At 39.0% G+C, this 15,532-nt stretch overlaps 1 protein-coding gene across 10 annotated transcripts in view; it reads right to left on the bottom strand.

The window, feature by feature from the left end:
* The window catches only part of cspg5a (chondroitin sulfate proteoglycan 5a), a 96,996-nt gene that overhangs the window by 1,772 nt on the left and 79,692 nt on the right, over positions 1 to 15,532 (bottom strand). The window contains exons 4-6 of one of the 10 annotated variants that reach the window (XM_030157564.1): positions 11,261 to 11,417; positions 5,354 to 5,410; positions 1,432 to 1,535 (exon numbers count right to left, since the gene is read on the bottom strand). In XM_030157564.1, the coding sequence (XP_030013424.1) occupies positions 1,449 to 1,535; positions 5,354 to 5,410; positions 11,261 to 11,417 (301 nt within the window). In that variant the 3' untranslated portion in view covers positions 1,432 to 1,448. The remainder of the gene's footprint in view (positions 1 to 1,431; positions 1,536 to 5,353; positions 5,411 to 11,260; positions 11,418 to 15,532) is intronic. The other 9 variants (XM_030157568.1, XM_030157558.1, XM_030157562.1 and 6 more) reach the window with 9 other exon arrangements.

The following is a 15,532-nucleotide window of genomic DNA, read 5'->3' as shown; positions in this document are numbered from 1 at the left end:
AGTCTGAATTATTTGAAGTGGGGTTACATGATTCATAAAGCTCCGTTTTGGAGAAGCACACAGGTGTACTGGCATGGAAGCAAACCATTTGATTGCTAAGGGCTGAGAATGGGACCATTATATGCCTCAACTCTGCTTCAGGTAACCTGAACTAACCCTTTAATTTAGACCAGTATTTCCAAAAGTAATGGTCAGTTTCATTTGGACACTGGTCAGTGATGTCATATTCACTTTAAGATAACATCAATGTTTAATTTTACTAGAAGGAAGAATGAAATTACATGAATAATGTGAATATAGGTCACTAAATGTGACATGTGTGATGTGAAAAAAACTTAGCAATTTCACTGACTTACTAAGTAAGTGACTAACTTCAGTCATACAGTTACATGCTCACATACTGTGTGTTTAGGTTTGGGATTTGCTTAGGTTAGAGTTGTATTACCTCTTAATAATACTAAAGATGACAAATCCACTCAAGCAAGTTTCAGGATTTTACATATTCATGACATAAAATTAAATAGAATCCAGTGGAAAGGTAGAAAAAAATTCTACAACACAGCAACATGGTTTTGGATTGGTAATATAAACCATATTTGTTCTTTCACATACAAACACTTTAGTCCATTAAGTACTGCTAATATGCCAAACATATCAACAAAATGGATTTGCTGCAACTGTTTTACTGATCAAACCAAAACCAGTTGCAGTAGCAGCCTTTTCAGCAGCAGACTACTCAGTTTGGATGCTCCACTATTTGATAATCATCATGCTGGCCTGAATTCTTACAAATGACTGAGGAGACATTGAGGTGAACTGCATGAGCGACACCATCCCAACCCAACCACCCCACTTGGAGCAGTTCAGTAGAAGCACATGCACATACACATGCAAGACCGTCGGAACATCCCATGTTTAATCGCTCATGCAGAACAGCCAATCTCCTCCTCTGTCTCCTGTGTTCTTTCAAAGCCAAACCAAAATGCTAACAGCCAGAGGTTAACTCTGTACCCTGGCCGTTAATTTGTGGGTACCACCGTCATACATACCCAAACAGTCCACTAACTGGGAACAAAAAAAAAAAAAGGTTTCTCTTTAAGTAATTTGAATTTAATTAAGGTCAGGGGGAAAAATTGATTCACAGTCCATTTTAGCTGCTTTCCCAGCCTCTTATCCCCATTAATATCACATGGCATCATTGACCCTGCTGCACACACACATCCTGGGGCATCCTCTTCATCTCACACACACGCAAGGGCAAATACACACCGCTACAGCCACATGCACACACATTTCAACACACAATCCAATCCAGAAACACATCAAACTCCAAAGCCACAGGGCATGACCATTTACTAGCACAGCCTAAGTGAATGTTTGCGTATGAATTGAATGGCACTTTTAGAAAGAAAGAGTGATGAGAGCATTTACCCAGTGGCTGTTGTGGCCTAGATAGTAACTTCAGGCAGGACGTGTGGATACGTCACTTCCATGGTTACGGGATAGGGGCCCTCTGTCCTCCCGTCAGCGTGAAACTGGAAAATGTTTTTTTGTTTGTTGGTTTGCAGATTTTTTTCTTTTTTGATTGTTTTGCATGGGTGAGGGGAGCAGGGTGGGAGTCACGAGAACTTTCGAGTGGGTGTCATTTTGGGGGGTGTAGGAACAGAGATAAACAGGGTTTTGATGATGATGATGATGATGATGGAGGCACACCGACAGGTCCTCAGGTCCATTGGAATTGTTGTAGTGGATTTAAAATGTTTTTACGGCACTTTATGAAGTATGTAAAGTATTAGGATGATGTTGAGTATACTTCTGAAATTGTAGAAACATTATATAATTTTTTTTGTAGAATGATGGGTTTTGGCCAGGTTTTGAAAGAGTGTAGGTAAGCTGTCTGGATTCCATGAGGTGATGGTGGATGGGGGCTTCCATTGTGGAACTTCTCCTTGGGGATCATTATGATTATGCTACTCTGTCTCTGTATTACATCAATCTTTATGAAATAAAGCTCCAATAGTCTATGTAAGATTTATGCATGATTGTGTATCTACATATAGTTTGTGTTGGAGTCTGTTTGGAGCTGGTCACTTGTTCATGCTTACTAAATCCATTTCTAATCAAATGATGAATTTCAGTGTCACCTATTACCACAATGTTGGTGTACAGCTGTAGATATAAATTGGTGTGTATGTGTATGTGTATGCAACTGTATGTGTATGTGTGTACAGGTTTGTAGGGGCGTGTTTATGGATAATCACACTCTTATGTTGTATATCAAGTGATTAAGCATAAACAGTCTGAGGACTGGAATCGGGGGGTAGGACTGGATAAGCAGTGGCCTCTTCCTACTCCCTTTCAGGCACAACAGTTGTTCTTTACCTCCGCCAAGGAGGTTATGTTTTTGCCAGGGTTTGTTTGTTTGTTTGTTTGTCTGTCCGTTAGTGTGCAACATAACTCAAAAAGTTATGGACAGATTTTGATGAATATTTCAGGGTTTGTTGGAAATGGGATAAGGAAGAAATGATTAACTTTTGGGGGTGATCCGGAATAAATCCTGGATTCTGGATCACTTTGAAATTTTCGTTAACATTGTGGTAAATGGGGCCAAAATTTTCGTTTCCCAATATCTCGCTTAATTATTGACCAAAACTCATGAAATTTAACTCAGGAATTGACAATGGGGTCCTCTATCACATTTCAAAGGCTGATCCGGATCTGATCCAGAAGGCGGATTTTATTTTAAAAAATAAATGTAGGATTTGTATCCCCGATTATGTGGGGAATTTTTGCGCTTGGCGGAGGTCTGGGCTCTCTGAGTGCTTTTCTAGTTTTTCTATTTGATTTCTTTATTTGTATATTGTTGTTGTTTTTTTTTCTTCCATATGTTTGGTATTATGTCTGTGTCTGAACTAAACTAAACTAAACTAAACTAAACTAAACTAAACTAAACTAAACTAAACTAAACTAAACTAAACTAAACTAAACAATAACAGCCTGTACATTGATTTCTATGTAGAGGATTCAGGTCTCTTTGGCAAAATTCCTTATGCCTGCTCAAAGCTACTTTCAATGGGATGTGATTTCAGCTTCTAAAAGAGTCACAAAAAAGGTTGCTCAATAGGGAAGTGATTATCATATTCTGAATGTCATTATGAAACAATATATTAGTCATTAATTTAGGCAAAGATCTTTAATCATTACTTAAGTTACTAGGTACACCTATTCACAGTTCAGTCACAGGCATAGCTGGTTCACTGGTTGACTAAATACTACTGTTCTCACAAAACACAGTGCAGACAGCCAAAGACACATTCAAAAGTCACTAGATTTGTCTCTAGTGTATCTACAAGAAGTTACTGCAGAAGTCCTACAAGTCACCAAATCTATAAAGAAAACCCTTAGTTCAACAGTTTACATCAGTATCTACCATTTGCTTAGAAATGGAGTTATAATGTCAACAAATTAGCTCTCAGTACAATGTAGACTGCAGCACAAACTTCATTTAATCACATGCAAACCTTTCATATGGAACATTTAACTTGTTGTCATTTTAAGGATCAACATGTTGAAATTCATTTTGTGGTGACAAAGGACACATGGGCTTTAATGGGAAAGACTTCAATAATATTTTTTACATCAGATTTTCAGATACTAACATTAGTTCAGTCGATCTTTATGGAACATCAAATCAGTCATTTCACTAGCTAATGTATCTTAGATCAGCACAGATACGTTTTATGCAAGTTGGCTAGAATCTGAAGTTGTAAAATGGGCAACATTAGGCTACCAATAGAGACCACACAGACACATTAGATACTAATAGTAGTTCAGTTGAAAAATCTTCTTTTAACATTAGCTGTAGCGTCACTAGCTGATATAACTTATTACAAATATCTATGTAAAAGTTACTCATTTTATTTGTAAATAAGCTCTATTAGTCTATCAATAGGCTAAATTCCTTTTTACATTCATTCAGTTTAAGATTTAAAACAAAAACACTTAGTTGCTGTGCCTTAGTAATACTATAGTAGGGAAAATACTGGGATGGAATTATTGGACTTATTTTTGTCTTTTGTGAAGATAACTTTGTTGTCAAAACACCAGAAGCTTTTAAATAATATTAGTAATATGTAGTCTTTTGTGGTTTATGGTGACCAAATGTGGAAAATTGGTAAGGTGATTTCAGTTTTGGTCAGTCAGTCTTAGTCGATAGAAATGAAATACTCTCAGAAATTAAGGGCAACTTGAAAGGTTCAACTTATTACAATATTATTATCATTTCATTTCACTGTTTGTGTGTAAGGCGGGTGGTGGTGCAAACAAACAAAAAAACATATCAAACTCAGTATTTTCTTACTGCAGGGACATGGGAATGTTTTCTTTCTGTGGTTGTTCAGAAATGATTGGCATGGGTGATGTTGTCTTTTACATACTGTATCCTTGTGTACAAATGTGTGTTCATTACTTTAGTATTGATGTACAGAGATTGGCTTCATCTGTGTTTGTGTGTGTGGTTTGAGTTTGTGTGTAAGGTTGGTGGTGTCTCACTATCATCAAGGATATAACAAGATGACAAGTTTTCAGCCCCCCCCCGGTGTATGATTGCATATGAATGTTCGGTGATGGTTGGAGGGGCCGTTTGGTGCAGAATGGCAGCCATGCTTCCATCAGCCTGCCCCAGGGCAGCTGTGGCTACAAATGTAGCTCCCCACCAAGGTGTGAATGTGTGAGTGAATGAAAAGTGAATCAATAATGTAAAGCACTTTGGGTGCCTTGAAAAGCGCTATAGAAATCTAATCCATTATTAAATATCTGCGGTGAAAAAATTATTAATAGGACATTTAATAGCATTTTTTTACGTCTGACTTTGTGTGCTTTTTGGTTTATTTGTTAGATGGTTCGTCGGCTGGCTCTCCATGAAAACTTGTGGAGGAGTATTGCATGGGTCAACAGTGAACTCCTTGAATTTGCGAGCATAAATAGGGGGAGAAATTGGACTCAAAGTTAGGGCTAAAACACAGAGATAGGGCCTTTGACCTGCAGCACTGTGGCAGCTTGGTGAAGGTATATAAGCTACTGGGCTCTTTTAGTTTTTGAGTACCGCATTTGTTATCAAAGCAGTTGAGTTATGCACCATCTCAGGTTTAACAAGTGGCATTTTGGAGTGTTTTTTGTCATATTGTATATTGTGGTTTTGATGGAAGGGGGAAAGGCTTGGATCCGTCCACTGAGACTTTAGAAAAGGGTGATCGACAGGGTCACAGTAACAATGATAGAGCTGTTTGGGAAGTGAGAGGGAGACGGGACTATCTGACAACGTAGCAGGACGAGGGGGGGATTCTGGTCTTACCTCACAGTCGGACTCCTCTTTGGTCTTACACTCCCAGGTGTATCTGCTCATGGTTTTCTGAGGGGAGGGGGATGGGGCAAAGGGTTATATTCCTAATACCATAACAAGGCACCCTCAAGAGAAAGACAGACTTTGGAAAGATCGAAGAAAAAATAGGGATAAGTGGGAAGAGAGTCCCGTCAGAAGAGATACAGAGAGATTAAGTGGCAAGAGAAAGAAGAAGTAGACAGGAAGAGAGAGAAGCAGACAGATAAAAGAGACAGAGAGTGATTGACCGTTGGACACAGAGACCAACAGCTGGAGGCACTTCCTGTCAGACAATTGCTGATATTCCCAGCAGGTTACAGTGTTCCTGAGGTGGACACCAACTCTGTTTAATCACAGACTGCTGATGCTACCTTTCTGCACAGTGACATTAGGTTATGGATATTTACAATGTGGTTTTTGGTTGTTAGTGTTGAAGGGATTTGAGATTATTATTTTATTAGTTGGTGTATTTTGATTTGTTTGGGAATAAGGGAGTGGGGAGTTGGAGAGTGTTTGGTTTGGGATTGACCATGTGCCTACAGTAGGTAAGTTTTGTATATAGTTAGATTAATATGGTGAGATAGTAGTTGGAAATGTTTTTGTTAGGTTAGTTTGAAGTTAAACACACAAAAAAAACTATGCCTATCGTAATGATCTCAGAGTTTACGTACCTGTGACCGGCCTTATTCATTTGGATTGAGGTTTAATAGTATTTATTCAAAAAGGCATGGATCAAAATAACTTTAAATCCTGCACAATTCCATTGGGTAAAATTTTCCCTGTTGATATAAATTTCCACTGATTTTGGCAAGTTAGCCACTTATTGTTATTTCATTTTAAATTTTGTCAGGTAGTCCCATTCACCCTGAGCTAAGAATAACAAGCTCTACACATACGTATGAAATGTTCTGTGTCTAAAAGTCTCCAAGAAATCAATTTGGATGTTGAAATGAACAGTCCATATCAACAATCCGTGTGTTTACATGACAACTTTTATTCCTGGTTTAATCTGAATAAACGTTAGATCCTATTTAAGATGACCATGTAAACACCTTATTCCAGTTGAAAAAGAATAGTTCGGAATAAATTTAAATCTGAATAAAGTCACTGGTTTAATCCCCTTTTAATTCCAAACTAAATTATTCCTCGGACATGTAAACCCTTTATTTCGTTTGGACTTTATTCCTTCCATTCTGCGCATGTTCACTGTCTTGTCCTGTCGCGATGACGCACACATTCTGTACTGGCGGAAGAATATGCATTGCAGTATAGTCTTACCAAACCGCTCCAGTGAGCTATTCTGATGGGATCTACCAGCCTCTAAAACCCTGAAGGAATAGTTCACCACTTGTTTTTTATTAATTAATTTGTCATGCACTAATGAGTTCGGTAAGTTGAGAAATCAGTTTGCACTGCAGTGCACCGATTGCCTTGTTCTCGCAGCCCTTCTGTTAGCTTAGCTTAGCCTAGTTTAGCATAATCGCTTCATTCCTCTGGTCAGACGTAGCCAGGCTTTCATGGGTGATCCGTAGTATTTTATGACTGATTTTGTGAAATTCAGTTCTCCCTAATCATTACTTTAGTCCGCTGGGGTCAATATGATCACAAATTGAGGCTCAAATCATGGCGATGTGACTTACTGCAGAAATAAAATCTTGGGAAATAAAAACTAATGCAAAGCTAAAACGGTAAAGCAAAGCTAATTTAGCGCATGCATCCTTTCCAAAAAAAAAAGATTTTCCAACTTTTGTCAACACAACAGTCCCAAGATTGTATGAGTGCAGTAAGTTGCAGATCTAAAAAAATAATTAGGGAGAATCAGATTTCACAAAATCGCTTACAAAAGACAACAAATCACCTTTAAAAAACTGGCTACGTGTGACCATGGGAATGCAGTGACTATGCTAAGCTAAGCTAACAGAAGGGCTGTGAGAACTGAATAAACGTTTCTCATGTAAACCTTTATTTGGGTTTAACATTTCCATGTAAACAGAAGAGAAAATACTGTAGTTCTGAATTAATTTCTTCTGGAAAAATAAATCGGATTTAAAAAACGTCATGTAACCGTACCCTATATGACAAAAAGTTGCGTTATGGCCACTCTTAGTGGTATTTTAAAGTTTGCCACTTAGGGGTATATCCTAATTTTACATCTAGTGATGATCAGAGTCAGCAAGTTTGCTGACAAGTGGTTTAGCAAGAATTTATGGTTAATATTAGGTCTTTATCGTGGTTGTAAAATTAGAACCAGATTCTGAACACCAAAATGTTGTCTATTCAATAAAGTTTCTCAGTGTTGCAAATATTACAACGCTGGCACATACAATTATGAACCCAATGCACCCAGTCAGACTGGGTTCTTGGGTAGGATGCAGTCCCCTAAATTCCTTATTTTTTATTTTTATTTTTTTTAAATATATGACTGTTTATACAAATGTAAAAGGTAATAACCCTTCAGGAAATTAGGTCAAAACATGTTAATCTCCCCCTGGTGGCTGGATGGGACTCCATGAATAACATTAAGACCCACTCCATGCAACACAACCCAATTTGTTCCACACACAAAAAATATATATTAAGACCACTCTGAAAACTCAAAGAACATAAGAATCTTTTATTTTTTCCATAGGTGATTTCATACATTTTATGTAGGTATTGTGAAATTTATATGTGTTCAGTTAGTGTTTGATACATTGTTTGTTGTTAAAAAGTAACTGGGAGCAGTAATGACCAACAGCAGCCCTGTCAGGTGGGTATAGGCCAGGGGTCAGCAACCCTGGTCCTAGAGAGCCACTATCCAGCATGTTTAGATGTTTCCCTCTTCCAGCACACCTGATGGTCATTATCAGGCTTCTGCAGAGCTTGATGATAGGCTTATCATTTGAGTCAGGTGTGTTGGAAGAGGGATACATCTAAAACATGCAGGATAGTGGCTCTCTAGGACCGGGGTTGCTGACCCCTGGTATAGGCAGACTCTCCACACTCCCTGACTCTGCAGTATAACACACAAGAAGCATTGCAGCCACACGACCATTAGATAGTAGCCTCATTTTTACACAGCAAGAGGAAATTGCACAGTGGTGTCCATCTTTACATACAGTCTATAATTGTTATGGGACACATGCAATTATGCAAATGCTAGAATTCTTTAGGCCATTGCATGGGGTTTTTAAAGAGCTTTAAATTTGACATGAGAAGAGACTTTCTTTTAATGAAATTTACCGACATGTAAGCAAAATGAGATCCTTCTTTATTGTCCTGGTGGACTAAGACAAACCACATTGAACATTTCCAACTACTATTCCACCTTCGTGGATAGACTGCAGCTGTCTCCAAGGGGCTCAAGTGTGATGTAAGGAAAGGCATTTAGGTGTTGACAAAAAAGAAATGGTTTTGGTAAAGGATAGTGGATCTTTTTTATACAACGATTTGGAATTTATTATTTGTAATGGTTGTGAAAATGGTATCTTTAAGAGTAATATTGGTAGAGGTTACAAGATGAGATGTTTTTCATCAGAGGACCAGGGTGAAATAGTATGAATGATTATGAATTCAAAAGGAAACTACTTATTAACAGCTCATTAGATGAACAAAACTACTGATGGAGTTGTTAGAGGGTGGTACCACATCTTCAAACTTAAAATAAACAGTAGAAAATACAATCTATCTACATTGTTGCACTACTACCCATGCTGCTACGGTGTTAGCACTGATGCTAACAACTAACCATGCTTCTGTTAGTGAGGCACCTGTGGGCTCTCTGCTGCCACCTGCAGGCAGCAACAAAGTGTTGTATCTCAGATGTTTATCCTGAGAACCCAAATCAATTGTCTCAAATGTCCACATCTTTACCTTACCTGTTGGAATCCTGGCCCCACCTCCCCACCTCCCCACAGTAAACTGCTTTTGACCAATCATAATAATCCATCCAGCTTCCAAAACTCATTTTCAGGATAAACAAATCAAGCAAATATGTAGTTACAGATTTTGTACACAAATAGTGAAGCATTGCAGCGTTGGCTGACATGTCCACAAGTTGGCATGTTAGCGACATAGCAAGCATGCCATGACATACAGCACAAGAGGTGATCAGAGAGAGAGCACATTCAGAGAGACAGGAGTGGTGTGGGTGTCAGTGGAGGATTGTGGGAGTTCTCTCTTGAAGGGGTCAGGTCGAAGCTGGGGTCAGCTGCTGTAAATGTTCAGTCTGTGTGGTGGGAGAAATTTAATCTCACACACTAGCTGTGTTATTACATTGTACTGATGCAGGAGCTGCTCCTAATCAGTGGGGTTCTACTGGATAAATTTTAGTTGCTGAATTTTGAGAATGTCGTACTAATCACTGAAATAGAAAAATAAAAAAAATAAATAAATAGAAGATTGCTGTGATCGCCATCATTTGTGTGTTTCCTCAAAATTAGACCAATAAGCAATAAACCAGGAAACTAAATCAATAAGCACAATAAAACAAGGATGCGAACAGCTATGAGGTGGCCATGGAAACATGCTGCAAGACCCAGGAAGAACAAGAAAACACTAAAGCCTTTTGTCTGTTACTGTGTGAGTCAAAGGTTAAATGTGTAAAGATTCCATACTTACATAATTAGATATTACAACACATTTAACAGTATATTTATTTATTCATTCATTCATTTGTTTGTTTGTTTTAGATTCATCCAACACAAAAAGTGTGACATTTCTGTTCCGGACACAGTAATGTACTTGTGTGCAAATAAGCATCACCCACATTCCCTCAACAAAAGGCAAATGGTCCGAGATCGGGATTTTTCTATTCTTTATTTTGTCCTGTGTTTGACCATAGTGAAGTAGTGTTAATGCTGCATGCATGCGTACATGGTGTCATGCATTATTCCCTTGCAGTATGTCTCTACTTTTCATACAGGTTATACAAATATTATATTTATTTATATTTTGTTTTTTTGTGACACAGCTTGATGGTCTGCATTTGTTTTCACATCGATTTGCAACTAAAACAGATTATATTGTGTTAAATTGTGACTTCATTAGTTGTTAGCTACTCTACGATTTTGACAGAACAACAATTTGAGATTTCCTTATGCATAGGCACTGGTACAAAGTGAGATTAGATGGTCATGGATTAATTCCACATTCACAGACATTCGCCTAATTAACACTATATCTATTACACTTCTATACTGATTCATCACTATCACACAACAGTAATTTCAAGACAATCCCTTCAAAAAACCTTCTTTTGATGAACACTGAACTAAACAACATGGGGTACGGGATTTGCATCCCTTGTTTTCATTGCTATAGTTAGATGAATTCCTACTACATGTCCTTGCAACTTCTATCTTTGTTGCAGCATGTTCCCTGTGGCTCCAGGCAGCCAGTGTTTTCCTTTCATTTTGTTTAACATGGCAGTCATTGTGCAAGTCCTTCATTATCATTAAATCCATTACGGCATTTAGAGAAAAAAAGAAGAGAATCGAGCCTGCATGTGTAATATGTGTAGTAAGTAAACCAACATAAATGTTTTAGTTTTTGTCAATTTAATCACAAATGATAGCAACAATGATGGATCACGCAACACAGCAATCAATCCAATCATTTAATCCTTTTAATATAGAAAATGTGAGTCAAGCTAAAAACTGACCCCTCATGTGTCTGAACTATTTTAAGCAAATTTACCTCCATTTTGGATTTTTTATGAGAAAACTCCTGCAATCTGTCCATATGCCCAAACCCACCCCTGTGGTAACTTTTTACACCTCAAATTAGAAAATACTCATGCCCATGCATTAGGGGGAAAGGTCAGCGGATCTGGGCAGGGTCAGGGGTGGTCAGGGGGATGCAGAAAAAGGGGTGAAGAGAGAGAGGCGAGAACCACGTTACCTGACAGATAATGTTATCATAGTAAGCCAATGCACGGGCATGAGGGACGTTAGGAGGGGTGTCGCACAGTTTCCTTACATTTGGGTGGGAGCCCTCAGCGATGGTGGACAGCGAGAAATTATCATTGTGCTGCTCCGATGAAGGCCGGTACTTACTGCTGGGCACCGGAGAGATGAAGGAGGAAGAAGGGGTGGAGAAGATATGGCGAGAGATGAGGAGGAAGGAATATCAGACAATTTTGAGTTTATATGTGATGATGAACAAGATGAGCAAATAAGGACAATACATGGATGTGGTGAAAAAAGAAAATGGAGGGGAACGGGTGGGGGTACAAAGGAAGAAAGAGGTAATATATAGGACAAATTTAGGTAAAGATTATATTGTGAAGAAAAGCCAGAAAGGGGAAGGGGGTCACCATGGGAAAAAACAGGAGGGGGAAGGAAAAAAAAAAAAGCAAGAAAGCAGCATTAGTCAGACAGCAAGTGTGGGACGTGACTACTATTTGTGAATTAACAAACAGGAAAAAAAAGCAATACAGTGTCTGTGATGCAACAAAATGAAAACCATTTGAGTTGTAAAATGTTCAGAAATCATCTTTTCATGTTTGCTGTAAGCCTCACAGTGCTTAATGATAATAAAACATTGATATTAGCACAAAACTAAGAAACTCATGGCTTTCCATTTGCTGATACATAACAAATGTAATGATGAAACAAAATGCAGTCAGCACTTATTATAGACAGTATTACATAACTATTGGTACACGGACTTCATGGTACATTTGTCACACGCCTGTCAATAAACCAATTCAATATTCTGTTCAGAGCACTTACAGAAGCATGGTGGCCAATATGGTCAAAGGTAGAAATAAACAGCTGATTGTAAGGTGATGAATACTCAATTATCTAAATTTGTAAAAATGGAATTAAAGCTGCCGTATGTAGGATTGTGGCCAAAACTGGTACTGCAATCACATTCAAAATACTGTAGAGCGTGGTATCCCCTCCTCCTCCCCCCAGGGTAGGGGTTGTCAGATCCCGCATGACCGTCTACTACTAGCGTTTTCACTAATCCTTGCCACCACACCATAAATTTCATACAAAAAACTCATCACCAGACTTATTCTACATAAGTATAATATATAATAAGCCAGGACAAACGTCCTGCACACTCAAATTAAAGTTTGCGAAGATTCAGGAGATAGGGAAAAGGGAAATGAGCATTAGGTTTCACTTTTACTACAAGCCGCACGATCACTCTACCCCCCCCCCGAGACCGCCCCCCCCCCCCCCCCCCCCGACTGAACCAGGGATGCTGAACTACCGAACCCCCCCTCCCCTTCGGACGACTGACACCCCCCCCCCCCGACCGAAACACGTATGTCAAATTACCCCCCCCAACCCCCCCTTTTGGATTGCACACCGCTAAATGAACAGGTCACTTCCACAGAAAACACTGAACTACAAGGAGCTACCATGGTAAGAGACTGTCTGTTCACCAGTCCCGGACTGGCAGTCTCTTCACCAGGGCCAGGAGAAGACGAGAGTGCTGCCCGGCCCCGGGAGAAGGGATGGGGTGAAGAGGTCACGACCCCGGCTCTCAGTGGCTCTTACCGGTGGTCAGACTAAGGCAGAGCCAGTGTCAGTCTTTAAATCCTTCTCTGCTTTCATCCGTCTCCATGTTTCAAAGTCATCACCTATACATCTCCTTGTTTTGTTTCTCACTTTGTCACGATGTATTTGGGAATAATAAGAGTCCTTTTAGGTTTATTGACGTCAGACATTTGTGGTCAGAAATGTTCCAGCTGCAGCTCAGTGGAATTGGCAACCTGGATGCTGAAGGGCTTCTGACTCTGTGATTGGACAACAGGTGATGGGGGGAGCCTCAGACCAAAACACACAATGTCAACATAAACATCATTTAAGGGCTGGCACTCAGCTTTTCAAATGCAAATATTCTGGCTGGACTACTACTGTCAGTGATATCAGTATTTGAAATGAACATGATTCCTTAATGTCTGGTGACAGTCAAGGCCATTTTACAATTACTTCGAACATAATTCCTACATACTGCACCTTTAAGAGTAATATACTCCATTTCTGAAATTATGTCCTTTTAAATCTTATACACTTGGTGAATTCAGGAAAAACACTGTCTAAAACTTACACAGAATAGGCAAACATAGCTAAAGCATCTACTGTTATGCTGATGAGACACTGTTGTATTTATCTTTGAAACCAGATAAAATAAATCAGCCAGGACAACTCACCGCATGTGTCAAAGAAACTATCTGAAAATGCTGTTGCCCTGGGCTTGCTTTTGGGGGATTTGTTGGTTTTTTCTCTGTACAGTATTTCCAAGACCTGAATCTGTGAAGTGTTTCTGAAGTGTATGAAGCTTGACGTTCTACAGACAAAAACAAGTCACTGGATGCTATCAAACCAAGTCATTGACAGCTGTAAAAACCAGTTGCATGGAAGGATTGTCATGTCCCAGTACCTCTTGTACACAGATTCTCCAATTTGCATCACTGTAGGAACATGGCAGCTTCAATGACCGCTCTGGCTTCACTTTTACACAGTGAGAAGGAACAGCATCATGCCATCCATCTTTATATACAGTCTATAGCTTCAGTACTTGTTAAATCTGGGAAATGAAATCAAATATAGATCATATACTAAAAACAAGAAGCTTTATTGTTCCATATTCTGATGTTCTACACAAAAACACACCAGGAACACACAGATGATTTCAGCATTTCCCATCTAATCAACAAGCTAGTGGACTAAAAACTGGATGCCCTACTTTCAAACAGGCACATAAACCCAGGATTCCCTTTCATCTCGTCAGGGAAGCAGCAAACTTCAGGAGATCCCTTTTGACTGAGTTCAACTGAGCTCTTTGAATTTTGCACGCCTTTCTTCTTCTGCGGCTTCTCAAAAGGAGGGAATGTTTGTCTGAGGGTCCAAACGAGACACTAACTTTGACAAGAGTGACACAGATTTATCTGCTGTCTCTCACACAAATGTTCCTTTTCATACATACACAAGAAAACCCTGTCATTTGTGACACACACAATCCTTTACTTTATAAGATACTAAACATGAGCTACTCTCAACCCAGGTTTCACGTTCGTCATAGCTATAGTTAAAGAGGCTGTGATCTACTTCCTGCTTAAAAAGTGCCTGCCTCTCTGATCTACTTGCAAGCTTAAGTATTTATTTTTCACGAATGCTGTGACAGGACAATCAAAGAGAATGTAATGACAAGAGAGAGAGAGAGACAGGCAGAGAAATTGTTTCTATCACCAGTCCCTTATGGTCTATGATTCTAAAAGTTTGGCATCCAGAAACCAGCTCCATACAACTCACTGGTCACATTCTTAGTATCTTGCCTTATTCATGTAATTTCTGCATCAACGTTCCTCTTTTACTTCCATCTTTTGCTAAACTCAGTAGTTCTTTCTTTCCTGTGTTGTTCCTTATCACTACTCATCCGCTTAGACCTTAGATCACCTTAGATCATTCTTTCATCATACTAGTCTTTCTCTGCAGTTGACCTTGTAATCCTTCCATTTTTGTCCTGTACAGTACTGCAGATCTGTCTTTCTCAAGTCATGTATCAATCTCAAAAAGCTTTCTTAAAGTGTTTTTCTTCCCTTTCTTCGGTCGGGCACAATCCTTAGTTATACCCCAAAAGAGTAAAGATGCTACTGAAGAGAATGCAACAAAGGTAACACCAGGACTTGTTGATGTGATTGCCTTACATTGTTGACATGTCATATGATCTGCTTTACAGATGTACATTTCTGTCCCTAAATACATAACAGCATCCTCTACACCTCCCTTTGGGTTAAAAGAGACAAGCAGAAAGCCTACACAGCCTTATACTCTGATCTAAAGTCTTACAATAGTGTACAGTCTAGGTATAAATATCATAGTTGGATATAGGTACCTTGGTGAAAATAGTAATATTTTTGCTGTAACATAAAAGCTTAGTTGGCCAAGACCAGGAGCTCAACTGTGGATGCTGAGACTGGTACGTCTTACCATGGGCCACTTCTAATGAAGTGACTTTAAGGATATACTATGGTAAATAACATTTGCAGAATAATTTTCTGCCAATAGATCTCTAAGTAAATACTGCTGATTGTGGTGTGTAAGCATTCTAATTTTTTTTTATTTTTTATTTGACATTAAATTAAAATTTTCCTTCTGTCTGTTCTTCCCTCCTTCACCGCCTCTTCTCTGTCTTTCAGCAGGATGTTGGGTC

The sequence above is a fragment of the Sphaeramia orbicularis genome, chromosome 16, assembly GCF_902148855.1.
Source record: "Sphaeramia orbicularis chromosome 16, fSphaOr1.1, whole genome shotgun sequence".
Taxonomy (NCBI): Eukaryota; Metazoa; Chordata; class Actinopteri; order Kurtiformes; family Apogonidae; genus Sphaeramia; species Sphaeramia orbicularis.
Note: the sequence above shows the minus strand (reverse complement) of the source record. Positions and strands in the feature narration are given on the sequence as shown.